The 14,394-nt window shown below is 43.7% G+C and overlaps 1 protein-coding gene across 6 annotated transcripts in view; it reads left to right on the top strand.

The window, feature by feature from the left end:
• The window catches only part of TLK2 (tousled like kinase 2), a 3,436,060-nt gene that overhangs the window by 249,353 nt on the left and 3,172,313 nt on the right, over nucleotides 1-14,394 (top strand). For 4 of the 6 annotated variants that reach the window (XM_044055219.1, XM_044055216.1, XM_044055217.1 and 1 more), the window contains exon 2: nucleotides 571-740. The exons of 1 other annotated variant lie outside the window; for it this stretch is intronic. In XM_044055219.1, coding sequence (XP_043911154.1) covers nucleotides 668-740 — 73 coding nt within the window. In that variant the 5' untranslated portion in view covers nucleotides 571-667. The remainder of the gene's footprint in view (nucleotides 1-570; nucleotides 741-14,394) is intronic. One more of the 6 variants, XM_044055218.1, reaches the window with a different exon arrangement.

Below are 14,394 nucleotides of genomic sequence, written 5' to 3'. Positions count from 1 at the left end.
AGTGTGCTACCTGTGGAGATGCTTTGACCGCTTGAGTGATATTTACATTGCCAAGCCAAGTGTTCTGGTTTAGATGATGATTTTGAACTCTAAATAAAGGTTTTGCTGGTAAGATTTTCTGTAATTAGGTAACTTGTTCCAGACTGCATAATCCTTTTCCAGATGAATTTAGTCTTCCTGACTTCATATAGAAAAAGTGCAATTTTTAAGAATGACTTCTCTCTCTAACATGATCGTGCTTGGTGTTTGCTGTCTCGTTTCATGGAGTAAATCGCATGTTGAGTGAATGGTGTGTATGATGTAACCAGCTCATGAGATCCAATCCATTTAGTTTACTTGACACCACGCAGTAGTGTTTGTTTGACACACACAAGCAGAATGGATTCTGGTCTAGTGTATGGCTTGGGCAAGAACTAACGTAGAGATCAACTTATGTCTGGTGGAAGGCTACAGGAATAGTTTGGTTTAATTCTGTACAGACATCAGAAGTCCCTTTGCATTGTGTTATTGTTGTCACTTTGTTTATTCTTGGATGGGGGAGTTCTATAATAACCACAAGGTATTTTACAGAATAGGCCATCGAGTGAAGTGATGCACATCTTGGGTGATATGGACAACTTATACTTGTGACCACAGAAGACTATAACTTTGGTCTTGGATACATTTGATGACAACCCTGGGACTGCCATGCATACAGTGGCTGACTCGTCTGCATTCTGAAGAAGATGGAGGTGATCACAGTAAGAGGATATTTAGTTTACATTTGTTGAAAATGGGGTCCATGATGCATAGAGCTTTTGGGACCACCCTTATGGAGGTTGCAGGGGTCTGATTAGGCAGGTTTGCACTTTATAACGTTTGCTGCTTGAGGATTCTGTAGCATGTGTGTTTCGAGTAACTGCTAAACCATTTGTAGTGTAAATAAACCTAGATCCATGCTACTGAGCTTCTTGATGAATGTGCCATGATGAGTCGTGTTTAAAGCTTTTAAAAAGTCAGAAAATTGTTATGCCGACTTGTTCGTGGTTAAAGCCAGTTCTTAGAAGTTGTTCTGACAGGGTTTTGTTGACACAACAGCCTTTTCTAAAATATTTTGAAGAGGAGAATTTCTCATTTGGGAGCAAATTTTACGTTCTAAAATTTTTGAAATTGGGTTTACAGACTTCACTGGATGTGCTTGTCTTATGGAGAAACAGTGCAGACACCTTTCCAGTGAATAGGTGGTGGTCTATTTGAGGTGTACTTGATCTTAAGTTTCAGTCTAACAGAGCACAGCTGTATTAAGAGGTTAGCTAGTATTGTGTTAATTCATCATGACCCTCAGTTTATGCTTACTAAGGAACTTCTTAATTTCTTTGTATGCTCCACAACAGAAAAGGATAAAGTGTTGGCTGTGACCTAGACAGTGTGGAATAATTTTTATACCTGGGCGCCGCAGGAGCCAATAATGGAAGTTTGGCTGAACTCTGGCTGCTCACTCCATCATATGGCAGGGGGGCGGTTAAAAGGTCAAGTCTGTGTGTTTCTAGTAATCACTGACTGACCATATCAATGTCTGTTTTATTCCCCTCTTGTACTTCAGACATTGAAAATGTCCCTTATAATTTTGTTTCTGTGCGACACAAAATGTAGACTGATCATGTCGCAGTGGGAACCTACGAGAAAATCTCAGGAAAATATGTTGACTGTGTGTGAAACCAAAATCCAGCCAAGAACACTTTTCTACTGTTTTTTCCATTTGTCCTGTTGAGGGCAGTAATTGTGTTAAACCATGCTGAATTATAAGTTCAGAGAGAGAGAGAATGAGAACCAGTCCTAGTTTATTACACCCATAAAGATGGTTTCAGCATATGAATAATCAGTTGTTCAGGCAGTGATATCTACTGTCAGCCTTGTGCTGGGGAAAACATGCATTTCACAGTTAATGCTTGATTACATGCAGGTGAAAGACGAGGGAATCTGTGCATTCTGAGGGTAGTAATCGTAACATCGGAATGTTTATTGGAATGCTGGGCCTTCGAATCCACAAGATCAGTAACCAGATTGAAATTTTAGAAAGTGCATACCGCATGGCATGCAAATTCCTTTAGCCAGCTGTATGCCACACTATGTAACCTTTGTATTTTGTAAGAGTGTTGTGTTGATGCTGTTTGAGGTTGACACCTTTAATTGAAAAGGAAGATAATACTCTAGTTGATGGAGTTAATTCCTTCTAGTTAACTGGCAAAAGAGTAGGTCACTGTCAACTTGGAGTATGTGAACAGATTTTTTTTTTTTAATTACATAATGCAATTTAGTAAGCTAGAAGTCATGGGTTTCTTAGAACTGTTTATACAGGGACTGGTCCTAGCGGTCGCTAATGTTTAAATATTTCAGGAGCTTTGAGTCTCTCTCCATTTTACTGGGTGAGAAACTGCAAATAAATATAAATGATGGACAAGAGAACTGTGGTTCGTTGTTTTTCAGTCACCATAACTCTAGTAAGAGAAGGTTCATACTGTGTAAAAAGCGGGATGAAGGTTATAGGGCTTCAGCACAGTTTGGCGCACGCACATCTTTCCCAGGCTACCATAATCTCGCCCCTTATCGCACAAGTCCTGTGCTGAACTAAATAACCCAGGTTGTCCAAAGGTAGTGTGTTTTAAGAAAATTTTAACTTGACTACAAAATTAGCTGAACTCATTAAATAAACTGCTTTTTCTTTTCACATTATGCAGCAGTATCCTACAACTCCTTTTTGGGTGCAGATTTTCAAATGGATTTTCCCCACTTTTTTCCTTTGTCTCTTGGGCCTAACTACTCGATGGGTTACAAAAAAAATCCCGTGTCTCTACTTTTAGCTTTAATCTTTTATTTTCGTACTTGTTGGTGGAATTTTACCCATTACTAAAAAGAAAGTGTTCCTGTGAAAATAAGAGTCTTTGGGGGTTATATAAGCATGACATTGCTTCTGTTGCTTGGGAGACGGACACAGTATGTTTGAATGCTCTATTTCTCAAAATTTTATTTTGCCCCCTAAAGCTTATAAAAGATACAGCACTCACTCGTGCTCTGGTTCAGAAAGGAGGAGGTGAATGCACTTTCTTTTCATTTGTTTGTCCACTTATTTGAAATTAAACTTAGATGAACCTTGAAAAATAAGATTCAGTTAGGATTATTTGTTGGTGAAATTGGCAGAACCATCTAACTCTTCATAATGAAAGATTTCAACATAGATAATTTTGAGCTCAGAGTCTCATGAAACTGTCATGAAACTGTTGACCCACGGTGGTGGTGCTGCAGTAGCATTGTCGCCTCGCATTAAGACGCTGTCCGGTTCGATTCTCAGCTAAAGCGTCTACTGCGTGGAAACATGCGTGAATGGGCGTACCTTCGTTGAAGGTTGTGCATCAGGCCTGGCAAGCCGGTACGTAAAAAATCAACTGCAAATCATTAGCGGACCGGAGTTCCGCTGTGGCGACCCCTAACCGGGAAAAGCTGAAAGACACAAACAAGTCTCATGAAACTGTCGGAAGTCTTCACTTTCTTTCCAGTTGAGGCTGCCATATATAAATGGACGAGGATGTGCAAAAGGTTGTTTTATGGGTAGTTACTAGGTGCTTTTTTAAATATAAACAAGAAGCATCTTTATAGAATTCATGTATGACATAGGCAGTCATACATTTATATAAATGAAAACGGACCATATTGACATAATTTCATTTGCAAATGTTATGCATCACTTCTCTATCCAGTCATTGTCAGTCAAACATTACATAGCTCATTCAGGTCCTGCCTTCTTTTAAACCCCATTCCTTCTCTGTGTGTACTGTTCCCACAATTCCTGATTTTTTCCCTCTAATTTGCTTCTATCGTTTTCTAAAAATCCCAGTTCTAGTTGTTTTATCTCTGTTACTATATTCACCACTACTGGTACAGTTATCTTAAACTTGGATTTCCATTTTCTAGTAATTGTTTTTTTGGCAGCCACCATAATTAGACTCCAGAAGGCCTTACTATGTCTAGGCCATTCTGATTGTAGATTAAAAAAAAATTCCTTAGTTAACGATTTGCTCAACCTGTATATCTGAGAGTAGTCTGCAGGGAATCTTTAAAGTTTGCTGACTTGTTACACTCCCAGAAAATGTTCCCAGTTGCCTGTTTTGTCCCAATCACATCTCCAACATTTGCTCTCTACCTGAGGAAACATTATTCAGAGTCTACTTGATGTATAAAAATACCTGTGCAAGCACTTCTAAGCCAAAGATCCAAAATCTTCTAGACTTTGGCTAGCTACTAGGCTTGTGATCCAAGTGACCGATGAGAAGTGTCGCCAAGTTCTATAGAAATGTCATATTAATCACTTCTGTCAGGGAGAGCTATAAAATGTACCCCAGAGGCGAATTTAAGATTTCACATGCACTCATCCAGTGTGGATTTAAAGGTAGTTCTTGTGTTACTCTAATTAGAGGTTGTCTGTTCCAAAGAGTGAGGATTTATTGGTTATATATCTAGCATGTCAGCAGGTCCTGTTTGTATTGATCAAGGATGACGTTTTTGCTGTCTGTATTCATAGTGCTGCTAATTTTGTAGAGATGGAAAGATCCAAAAGGGCGCACCACATTCTTCTACAGTTTAAACTCTTGGGTTGTTTTTCCTCCCTACAGTATGATTCCAGTACTGTGTTAGGTACCTGAAGCCTGCTTGTACTTGTAAAACTTTCATTTCTTCACTTTGGTATCAAATGATGGGAAAGACCACACACTTAAAAAAAAAAAAAAAAAAAAAAGTCCAACTTTTCACATAAGTTGCAGAGGAATTTGTTTACACCTGCATAACATGCCACAGACAAATTTGTAGTCAGGCGGTCAGGGCTGCTATAAACAATAGAGAGAGGTATGAAACTGTTTTCCATCGTCTTTATTGCAGAGAGGAAGAGAACATGCATCTGCTCCAAAAAGCGCAATTAGATCAGTCAGTGGTTCAAAGGCGGTTGTCACCTCTTTTGACAGATTTACATAAGCAGCATCACAGTATTGAAATTCTAAGCTTTAAACTCTAAATGTTTGTTTATAGTACTGTACATTTTAACAAGACTGAAATGTATTATCAAAGATGTCTGTGACATTTAGAGAAAAGTTAGAAAAATATTTTTTCTTCTAATTCTTAAGTATCAGCACATTTACCAAAGTATAGGGGAAGGACTGTCAGTTCATCTTTGACTACAAAAAAGATAACTCAGAGGACCAATAAAGTCTACCAAAGCCAAAAACCACAAAGAATTCTTTAGCTATGATCGCAACCTTAGGGCAATACCCTGATGTCCTTCAAGGATGCATCTACAGTCCTAACAAATGGGTTGTCCTGCCTCAGGCAGCCCTTCGGTCGGCCGGATTCCAAAGTCTGGGTCTGGCCTCGGCTGATGTCGCACTTCACCCGACGTCATTGCTACTGTCGATTGGGTATAAAGGCATCAGCAGACGCCATTTTCCCCAGTCTTTCTTGCCGCGCGGTGCCCGAAGCAGAAGCTGTTCGCAAGTGCCGGTCGGTCAGATCCAGAGATTTCTACTACCGAAGACTTCTAAAAAGCTAAGTACCCCGTTGGGGACTCTCTCTTGCCTCAGCCGATCTCAGAAAAAGTAAATAATTGTTTAACTTGTGGGGAAACAAATACCTCATAAGGATTTCCACTCTTACTGCCTTCCTTGCTTAGGCCCAGACCACGACGTAGCAGCTTGTCTAGCCTGTGCTTCCTTCAACCGACGGACACTTAGACGTCGGTCGGAGTTTGCGGATGAGTTTTTTGGTCCCGCTTTTGCTTACAAAATGGCGTCGGAGACTCCGACTTCGCAATTAGCTAAAAAACGTAAGGAAAAGGACCGACACTCGCAGTCCGCGGTTTCGGCCGAAACCACGGTTAAGCCAACCGCGAGTGTCTCCGTTTCGGCTGAAACCGAGTCTTCGGTTCTTCCTTCGGCCGAAAACATTCCTCCTGCAGCCGAGGCCTCACACAGCATGACTGAATCTGCTACTGAATTTTCTCCTGCTATCGCAGGCACCCAGGATTTATCAGATACTATTCCTTTAGACATATCTACTCCTGCACGTGGAGCTGCTAGGCCCCCTGCATCCATGTCTATCAAGGCTTTCTCTAGGGCTAAAGCAGCTAAATCTTCTAAGGCCCTGCCTTCTAAAACCCCCTCACACACAGGCCTAGCTCTACTTCCCAAATGCTTAGCCTGGCAGAGGATCTCATTACTTTGATCAGGGGATCCCAATCTCACCCTGACGGGGCCTCTCATCCCCTTCCAGAGAAGAGGCCTAGAGCAGAGCCCCCTGAACCAGTTTCTACGGATTACTCTTCTGATGATTCAGAAAACTCAAATCCTCCAGAAGGCCCTTACTCTCCATATGAAGATTCTGACGCAGAAGATTCCATTCCTTCTGCCTCTCCTCCTGAGGAATTTTCTTTTGGGGAAACCTTGCATGCTATGAGGGAACAATTTCAATGGCAGGGCCAGGATTTTTCAGATTCTAGGAAACTGCTCAGGACCTTTTTGCATTTGCCACAGCATAGGCCTTTAGCCATTCCTCCAGTACTAACAGTTGTGGATGATGCATTTAATGATGCTTGTACTGCCCCTGACTCCCTACCTCCGGCCCCTGCTAAGCCCGACAGATACTACAGGGTCCCGGACACACATTATCACCTGTATAAGGCTCCTATTGCAGATCCTGAAACTATTTCTCAAGGCCCCAAAGCTGTAGCAACTGCCAAAAACCCCCTCCCCTCTGAAAGAGAATCTAGAGCATTAGAGAGATGGGGTAAAAAAGTCTATACTTCTGCTACTCTTTCGGCTAGGGCTTTAAACTGTCAATTCCACATGATTCAGTATCAGGAATTTTTGTTAGATCAATTAAATAAAAAACTATCCTCTCCTGAACCTATACACCGTAAGTCCCTTCAGGATTTGGTACACAACACTCAGCAGGTCAGCAATCATTCCTTAAAATGCGGCTATGATGCACTGGAGGCTTCCTTTAGATCAGCTATGACTGGTACAGTGATCAGAAGACATGCATGGTTAAAAGAGCAATCCTTACCAGACCATGTAAAGTCAAAGCTCCTAGATGCTCCCATGGAGAAACTCAGTTTGTTTGGCTCCCCTGCACAGCAAGTGTTAAAGAAGGTGGAGGAAAAAGCAAAATCTGTTCAAACAGTCAAGGACTTCTTACAGGTCCAGCCTCCTAGGTTTAGTAGAAATTGGCCTTCAAAGAATTGGTCCTTTCCAGACACCAGAGCACAGAGAGGCAGAGGTCAGTCCAGAGGCGCCTACAGGGGACGTCAGTGGCAGCCTAACAACCAGAGAAGTACTGCCGCAGATCCAGCTACTGCCACTTCCACAGGACAGTCACAGTGACTTGGCTCTGATACCGCCTACCAGGGAACAACTGGAAGCACCCTTAGGCGGAAAACTAGCCTTATTCTCAGGAAACTGGCATTACATTACAGGAGACAAATGGATTTTACAGACAATAGACAAAGGTTACAGGTTTCACTTCCATACTCTACCAAGGAAGAGAGGAATGCCAAACCTACCACCAAACCAAAAGACAAACGCTCTAGAACAAATCAACCACTTACTAAGGATGAGAGCTATAGAAAAGGTACCGGCTATGGAACAAGGACAAGGATTTTATTCCAGACTTTTCCTGGTGCCAAAAGAAAACCAATGGAGGCCTATTCTCGACCTGTCCGCTCTCAACACATATCTCATTGTTCCAAAATTCAAAATGCTGACCGTACAGCACCTTCTTCCCATGCTGGGCAAGGAGGCTTGGCTGGTGACTCTAGATCTCAAGGAGGCATACCTGCACGTCCCTATTCGACCAGATTGCAGAAGATCCCTCAGATTTCTTGCAGGATCAGAGCATTATCAATTCTCAGCATTGCCCTTTGGCTTATCTACTGCGCCCAGAGTATTCACGAAATGCCTGGCATCAGTAATTGCTCATTGCAGGCTTCAGGGAATTCAAATTTATCCATACCTGGACGACTGCCTGCTACAAGCGGACAACAAGATCAAATTAACAAAAGATTTGGAAAAAGTTATTCACCTACTGCAGGCCTTGGGATACACAGTCAACATAAAAAAGTCAAGGCTGATGCCATCCCAAAGGATTACATTCTTGGGTGCAGAACTGGACACATCAAATCAAATGGCATTTCTCACAGCAGAAAAGCAAAAGCAACTACCACTCTATTTCAAGGCATTAGCAACGCAGAACCAGCTTACAGCAAGGAAAATCCTGCAAGCCCTGGGATGTTCTTCATCTCACATTGCTGCAGTCATAACCTGTGGGTAGTCCGCTGTCCTCGGTCGGCCCGAATACCAAAGTGTTAGGCTGGCGTCGGTCATGGTCGCTTAGATCTGACGTCAGTACGCCGTGGTACTAAAGCGCATGACCGATGTCATATCCTCAGTCTTTCTTGCCGCATGGTCCGAAGCAGAAGCAGCGTTTGCAAGTGCCGTTCGGCGTCCTGAAATTTTCGTATTCTGAGTTTCAGACCGAAGACCAAGTTGGGCTAAGTACCCCGTTGGGGAATATTTTTGTCTTTTCTTGCCTCAGTTAAATCCGGATGTCAGAAAAAGTGAATAATTGTATTTCTTGTGGGAAACAGATACCTCATAGGGATTACCACTCTCTGTATTCCTTGTTTGGGGCCTGAGCACGACGTAGTCGGGTGTCGCTTTTGTGCTAAATTTAATAAGCGCACCATTAAGCGTAGGTTAGATTGTGCTAGGCTTGTCTTCGGTAAGCGGTGTAATTACAATATGCCGTCGGATCCTCCGCCCGCTACCGCGAAGAAGTGTAAAGAGAAATCGCTGAAATCCAAGCAGGATGAGTCGTCCGTTCCGGACGCCGGTTCTTTAGAAACCACGGTGGAGTCTGTGGATCCGGCCGAGGTTTCAGTTGAGTCTCAGGGGGAACCTTTAGTTTTGCAAGATGTGGCCTCTCAGGAGTTGGGTCAGGCTGAGGAGGCCTCTCAGGTTGCTGTGCTCCCTTCTTTGCATAAGGTGGTTAGGCCTTCTCCCTCTGTTTCTAAGGTACCTTCAAAGGCCAGGCCTAGTTTGTCTTCCTCTGGCGTCAGTCCTAGTTCTGCAGGTTCTGTGCCTAAAAAACACATGCTTAAAATGGCAGAAGATTTAATTACCTTGATTAGAGGTTCTATGCCCCCTCCAGATAAGAGGCCTAGGGTGGAGCCAGAGGTGGAAGGATTGGAACATTCTTCAGTTTATTCAGAGTCTTCGGCTGAAGACATTCAGGATTTTCCCCCTTATTCTGATTCTGACGCAGAAGATTCTAGTCCCTCTGCTTCCCCTCCAGAGGATTTTTCTTTTTCAGAATCCCTGCATTCTATGAGGGAGCATTTTAAATGGGAAGGTCAGGATTTCTCAGATTCGCGAAAGAGGCTTAGGGAATTCTTGTTTTTACCACAACATAGGCCCTTGGCTATTCCTCCGGTTTTGGATGTTGTACAGGATGTTTTCTCTGAGGCTTCCCTTAATCCAGACTCTTTGCCTCCTGCCCCCGTTAAGCCAGACAGGTATTACAGGGTGCCAGAGGCTCATAAATATTTGTATAAGAGCCCTAGGGCTGACCCAGAAACTATTAGCCAGGGACCTAAGGGTGCCAGGGCTTCTGTTGTGAAGAATCCAGTTCCCATGGATAAGGACTCTAGAGCTCTGGATAGGTGGGGTAAAAAAGTGTATACCTCTTCCACTCTTGCAATGAGGGCTTTAAATTGCCAGTTTCATATGCTGAAGTACCAGAATTTTCTTCTTAGTCAATTGAAATCTAAGGTGGATGCTTTAGCAGAGGGCATAGAGTGTAAAGAATTACAGGATTTGGTTCATGCCTCTGATCAGGTGGGTAAGCATTCTTTGCAGTGTGGTTTTGATGCTTTGCAGGCCTCTTCCAGGGTGGCTGCCACTGGGTCAGTTATTCGTAGGCACGCTTGGCTTAAGGATCAGAACTTGTCAGAGCATGTTAAAGCTCGAATTTTGGATGCTCCCCTTCAGTCTGAAGTTTTGTTTGGTTCTCCTGTGGAGTCCGTCTTGAAGAAAATGGAGGACAAAGCTAAGTCTGTGCAGACTGTCAAAGATTTTTTACAGGTGCAGCCCCCTAAGTTTAGCAGAAATTGGCCTACTAAGGGATGGGCTTACCCTTCTGATTTACAGTCTAGGGGCAGATCTAGATGTGGTAGGGGCAGAGCTCATGCACAGGGTTCTTTTAGGCCTAGGACGTGGAGTTCCCCTGCACAGTCTACAGGTGAGGGCAGGGGCCAGTCCTTTCGTAAACAGACACAATGACCTGCATCTTCAGCTGCCCGATCCTTCCTGTCTGGCAGCTCCTCTGGGAGGAAAGTTGGCACTTTTCAGGCAAAATTGGCTTAGTCACCCAGGACAAATGGGTGTTGGACATTATAAACCAAGGCTACAAGTTTTATTTCCACACATTGCCCCCTTTCAAATGCATGCCAGATGTTCCTCCTCAGCAAAAGGCAGAGGCTCACAAACAGATTTCTTTACTTCTTCAAATGGGTGCTATCCAGCAGGTCCCTCCATCAGAGGTGGGCCTAGGATTTTATTCTCGCCTGTTTCTTGTACCAAAGAAAGGAGACACTTGGAGGCCAATTCTGGATTTGTCTATTCTCAACACATACTTGGACATTCCAAAATTCAAAATGTTGACTTTGCAACAACTTCTACCTATGCTAGGCAAAGATCACTGGATGGTAACTCTGGATCTCAAGGAAGCTTATCTTCATATTCCTATCAGGCCAAGCTGCAGGAGATTCCTGCGTTTTCGGACTGGGACTTTACATTATCAGTTCTCTGCATTGCCCTTTGGCTTATCTACTGCGCCCAGGGTGTTCACAAAGGTTCTGGCTCCGGTGATAGCCTTCTTACGGTTAAGAGGAATACAAATTTATCCTTATTTGGACGATTGCCTGATTCTTGCTCAAGACAAAGACTAGCTACTTCACCATCTTCAGTGTGTTATGGCAGTGTTAAGGTGCCTAGGGTATTCTGTGAACGAAATAAAGTCCAGTCTAGTACCCTCTCAGGACATGTGCTTTCTGGGTGTGAGACTGAATACAGCATCTCAGATGGCGTTTTTGACCCCGGACAAGCAAAGAAATCTTACCCTTTACTTCCAAAAATTGTCTCTCCTGTCCAGGCTGACTGCAAGGACAGTCCTTCAAGCCTTGGGGTTCATGGCATCTTGTATTCTGGTGCTTCCCAATGCCAAACTGCATATGAGGAAGTTACAATGGTATCTCAAAAGTGTATGGACTCAACACTGCCACGATTTGGACACTGTCATTCAGATAATACCTTGCATTCAGAAGGAATTTTTGTGGTGGGCTCAGGAATGTCACCTAAACAAGGGACTCTCTGTGACCCGACCAGAGGCGAGTCAGATCTTAACGACAGATGCCTCTGACAAGGCTTGGGGCGCACACCTCAATGGAAAATGGGTTCAAGACACGTGGCCTGCCAGACTTCAACATTTGCATATCAATATGAAGGAGATGTTAGCAGTCCAATTTGCATTGATGGCCTTCAAGGATCTACTTCACCCAGGACAAGTGTTGATTCAAACAGACAACACAACTGTCATGTGGTACATCAACAAGCAAGGGGGAACCCATTCGTACCCACTTTGCAGACAAGCTATGATTTTGTGGGAGACTGCTCTCAATTTGCACCTCACTCTTCAGGCAAGGTTTCTGCCAGGAGCACAGAACTCCTTAGCGGATGTTTTGAGCAGACAGATGGTGGATCCCCACGAGTGGAAATTGGATCCTCATGTCTTTCGACAGTTGACAGTGGTTTGGGGGACTCCAGACATAGATCTGTTCGCTTCTCCACTAAATTTCTAGCTGCCAAAGTTTTGCACAAAGATGTTTTATCCAAAAGCTTGGAAAGTGGATGCTCTTTCGTTCAGTTGGAACAATCTTCACGTCTATGCCTTCCCTCCTCTGCCTCTCCTTCCCAAGGTGCTCTTGAAGGTCAGACAGGACAAGCCCTCCATGATTCTTATAGCTCCAGATTGGCCTCGTCAGCACTGGTACCCTCTGCTGAGGAGTTTAGTACGGGAGCCTCCTCGGCCTTTGCCAGCAAGTCCACACCTTTTGTCTCAGGTAGGCAATCATTTCATCAATGTCAGGATACAGTCCCTGCATCTGACAGCCTGGCATATTCTGTTCTAGACCCTGGAGGGTCGCAGCTTCCTCAACGAGTTTTGAATGTTATTTTGGAGGCCAGACGGCCTAGTACAAGGAAGGTTTATGCTGATAAATGGAGGAGATTTTTTCTTTGGAGCAAAGCAAAGTGCTTTGATGTTTCAGTACCTAATTTGAGTGTTTCTCTTCAGTATCTTACAGAATTACTAGACAAGGGTTTGTCTTTCTCCTCTGTAAAAGTTCATGCTGCAGCCATTTCTGCTCACTATGACTGTGACCCACCTTTATTCTCTCATCCTTTGTTCAAGCAATTTCTTAGAGGGGCAAAGAACATAAGACCCCCACGCAGAGCTCCTACTCCTTCCTGGGATCTCAATTTTCTGTTGGAGAAACTCACTTTATCTCCTTTTGAACCTGCAGCTACAGCTGAGTTGAAGTTTTTGTCTTGGAAGACAGCTTTTTTGTTGGCCATTACGTCTGCTAGAAGGGTATCTGAATTACAGGCTCTAATGGCAGTTGAACCCTTCCTAATATTTCATAAGGACAGGGTCTCTTTGCGCACTAACCCTACTTTCATGCCTAAAGTGGTCTCAAATGTGGCCTTGAACCAGTCTATTCATTTGCCTACTTTTTATGCTGATCCCCAAAATAAAGGGGAAAAGATTTTGCACTCTTTGAATATTCACAGGCAGTTGCGTTATTATTTGAGCAGAACTAAAGGGTTCAGACAGTCTCAACAGTTGTTTGTTTCTTTTGCTTTGGGTTCTCAGGGGAAACCTGTTTCTAAACAAACTATTTCTAAGTGGATTGGTCATTGTATTGCTTTTTGTTACTCTCATCATGGTAAGGAGATTCCGGCTGGAATCAGACCTCATTCCACTAGGGCTACTGCCACTTCTACTGCTTTTCTGAGGGGTGTAGCTACTAAAGATATTTTGGAGGCAGCTACTTGGAGTTCAGTGCACACTTTTTCTAAACACTATCATCTCCCTCTTTATTCTAAGTCTAGGGCTGGGTTTGCCACTGCAGTTTTGCAGGGCATGTTAGCTGCTCCCAATGCTTTATGATTTTGCCAACCTCCCTTTACCTTTGCTTTGGGATTCTACCCACAGGTTATGACTGCAGCAATGTGAGATGAAGAACATAGTACAGTTTTGTACCTACCATAAATGTAGATGTTCGAAGATCCACATTGCTGCAGTCCAATTTTCCCTCCCTCCTTCCCCACTGTAGTTTGGGGTGGTTGTGTGGTTTGGATTGTAGATATGGGTTGTACATGGGTGGTTGGATGTTTTCCTGTTTCTTGGCTATGGCCTTTCTTTTTAGGGCCTTCTGACATCTGGGGCAAGAAAGACTGAGGATATGACGTCGGTCATGCACTTTAGTACCACGGCGTACTGACGTCAGATCTGAGCGACCATGACCGACGCCAGCCTAACACTTTGGTATTCGGGCCGACCGAGGACAGCGGACTACTCACAGGTTATGACTGCAGCAATGTGGATCTTCGAACATCTACATTTATGGTAGGTACAAAACTGTACTTTACATGGCATCCTGCATAATATTGATCCCACTTGCCAGACTGCACATGAGGAAGTTGCAATGGTACCTAAGGAATTTGTGGTCTCAGCACAAGCACAGCCGAGAAACCCAAATTCCAATAATTCCATGCCTGAAACAAGAATTCCTGTGGTGGGCTCAGGCCTGTCAGTTGAACAAAGGACTGCCTTTCCACAGCCCTCACCCAAGCCAGACTATCACCACGGACGCTTCAGACCTCGGTGGGGGGGGGGCACACATGTCAGACAAGTGTATACAAGGCCTATGGACACAGGATCAACTGAGCCTACACATAAATCAAAAAGAGATGCTGGCAGTGAAACAGGCAATCCAGTCATTCAGACCGTTTCTTCAACAGGGTCATTTGCTGATAAGGACGGACAACACCACAGTTATGTGGTACATCAACAAGCAGGGAGGCACACATTCATATCCTCTATGCCGGATGGCAATGGACCTGTGGAATGTGGCCCTGAACCTCAACATTCAGCTCCAGGCCTTATTTGTGCCAGGAAAAGAAAATATATTAGCAGACACATTAAGCAGAACTACCACGGATGCCCACGAATGGATGCTGCATCCGGACATCTTCAAAA

Source organism: Protopterus annectens, chromosome 13.part0 (assembly GCF_019279795.1).
Source record: "Protopterus annectens isolate FY-2018-M chromosome 13.part0, PAN1.0, whole genome shotgun sequence".
Lineage (NCBI taxonomy): Eukaryota > Metazoa > Chordata > Ceratodontiformes > Protopteridae > Protopterus > Protopterus annectens.
This window is presented reverse-complemented; position numbering and strand designations above follow the sequence as displayed.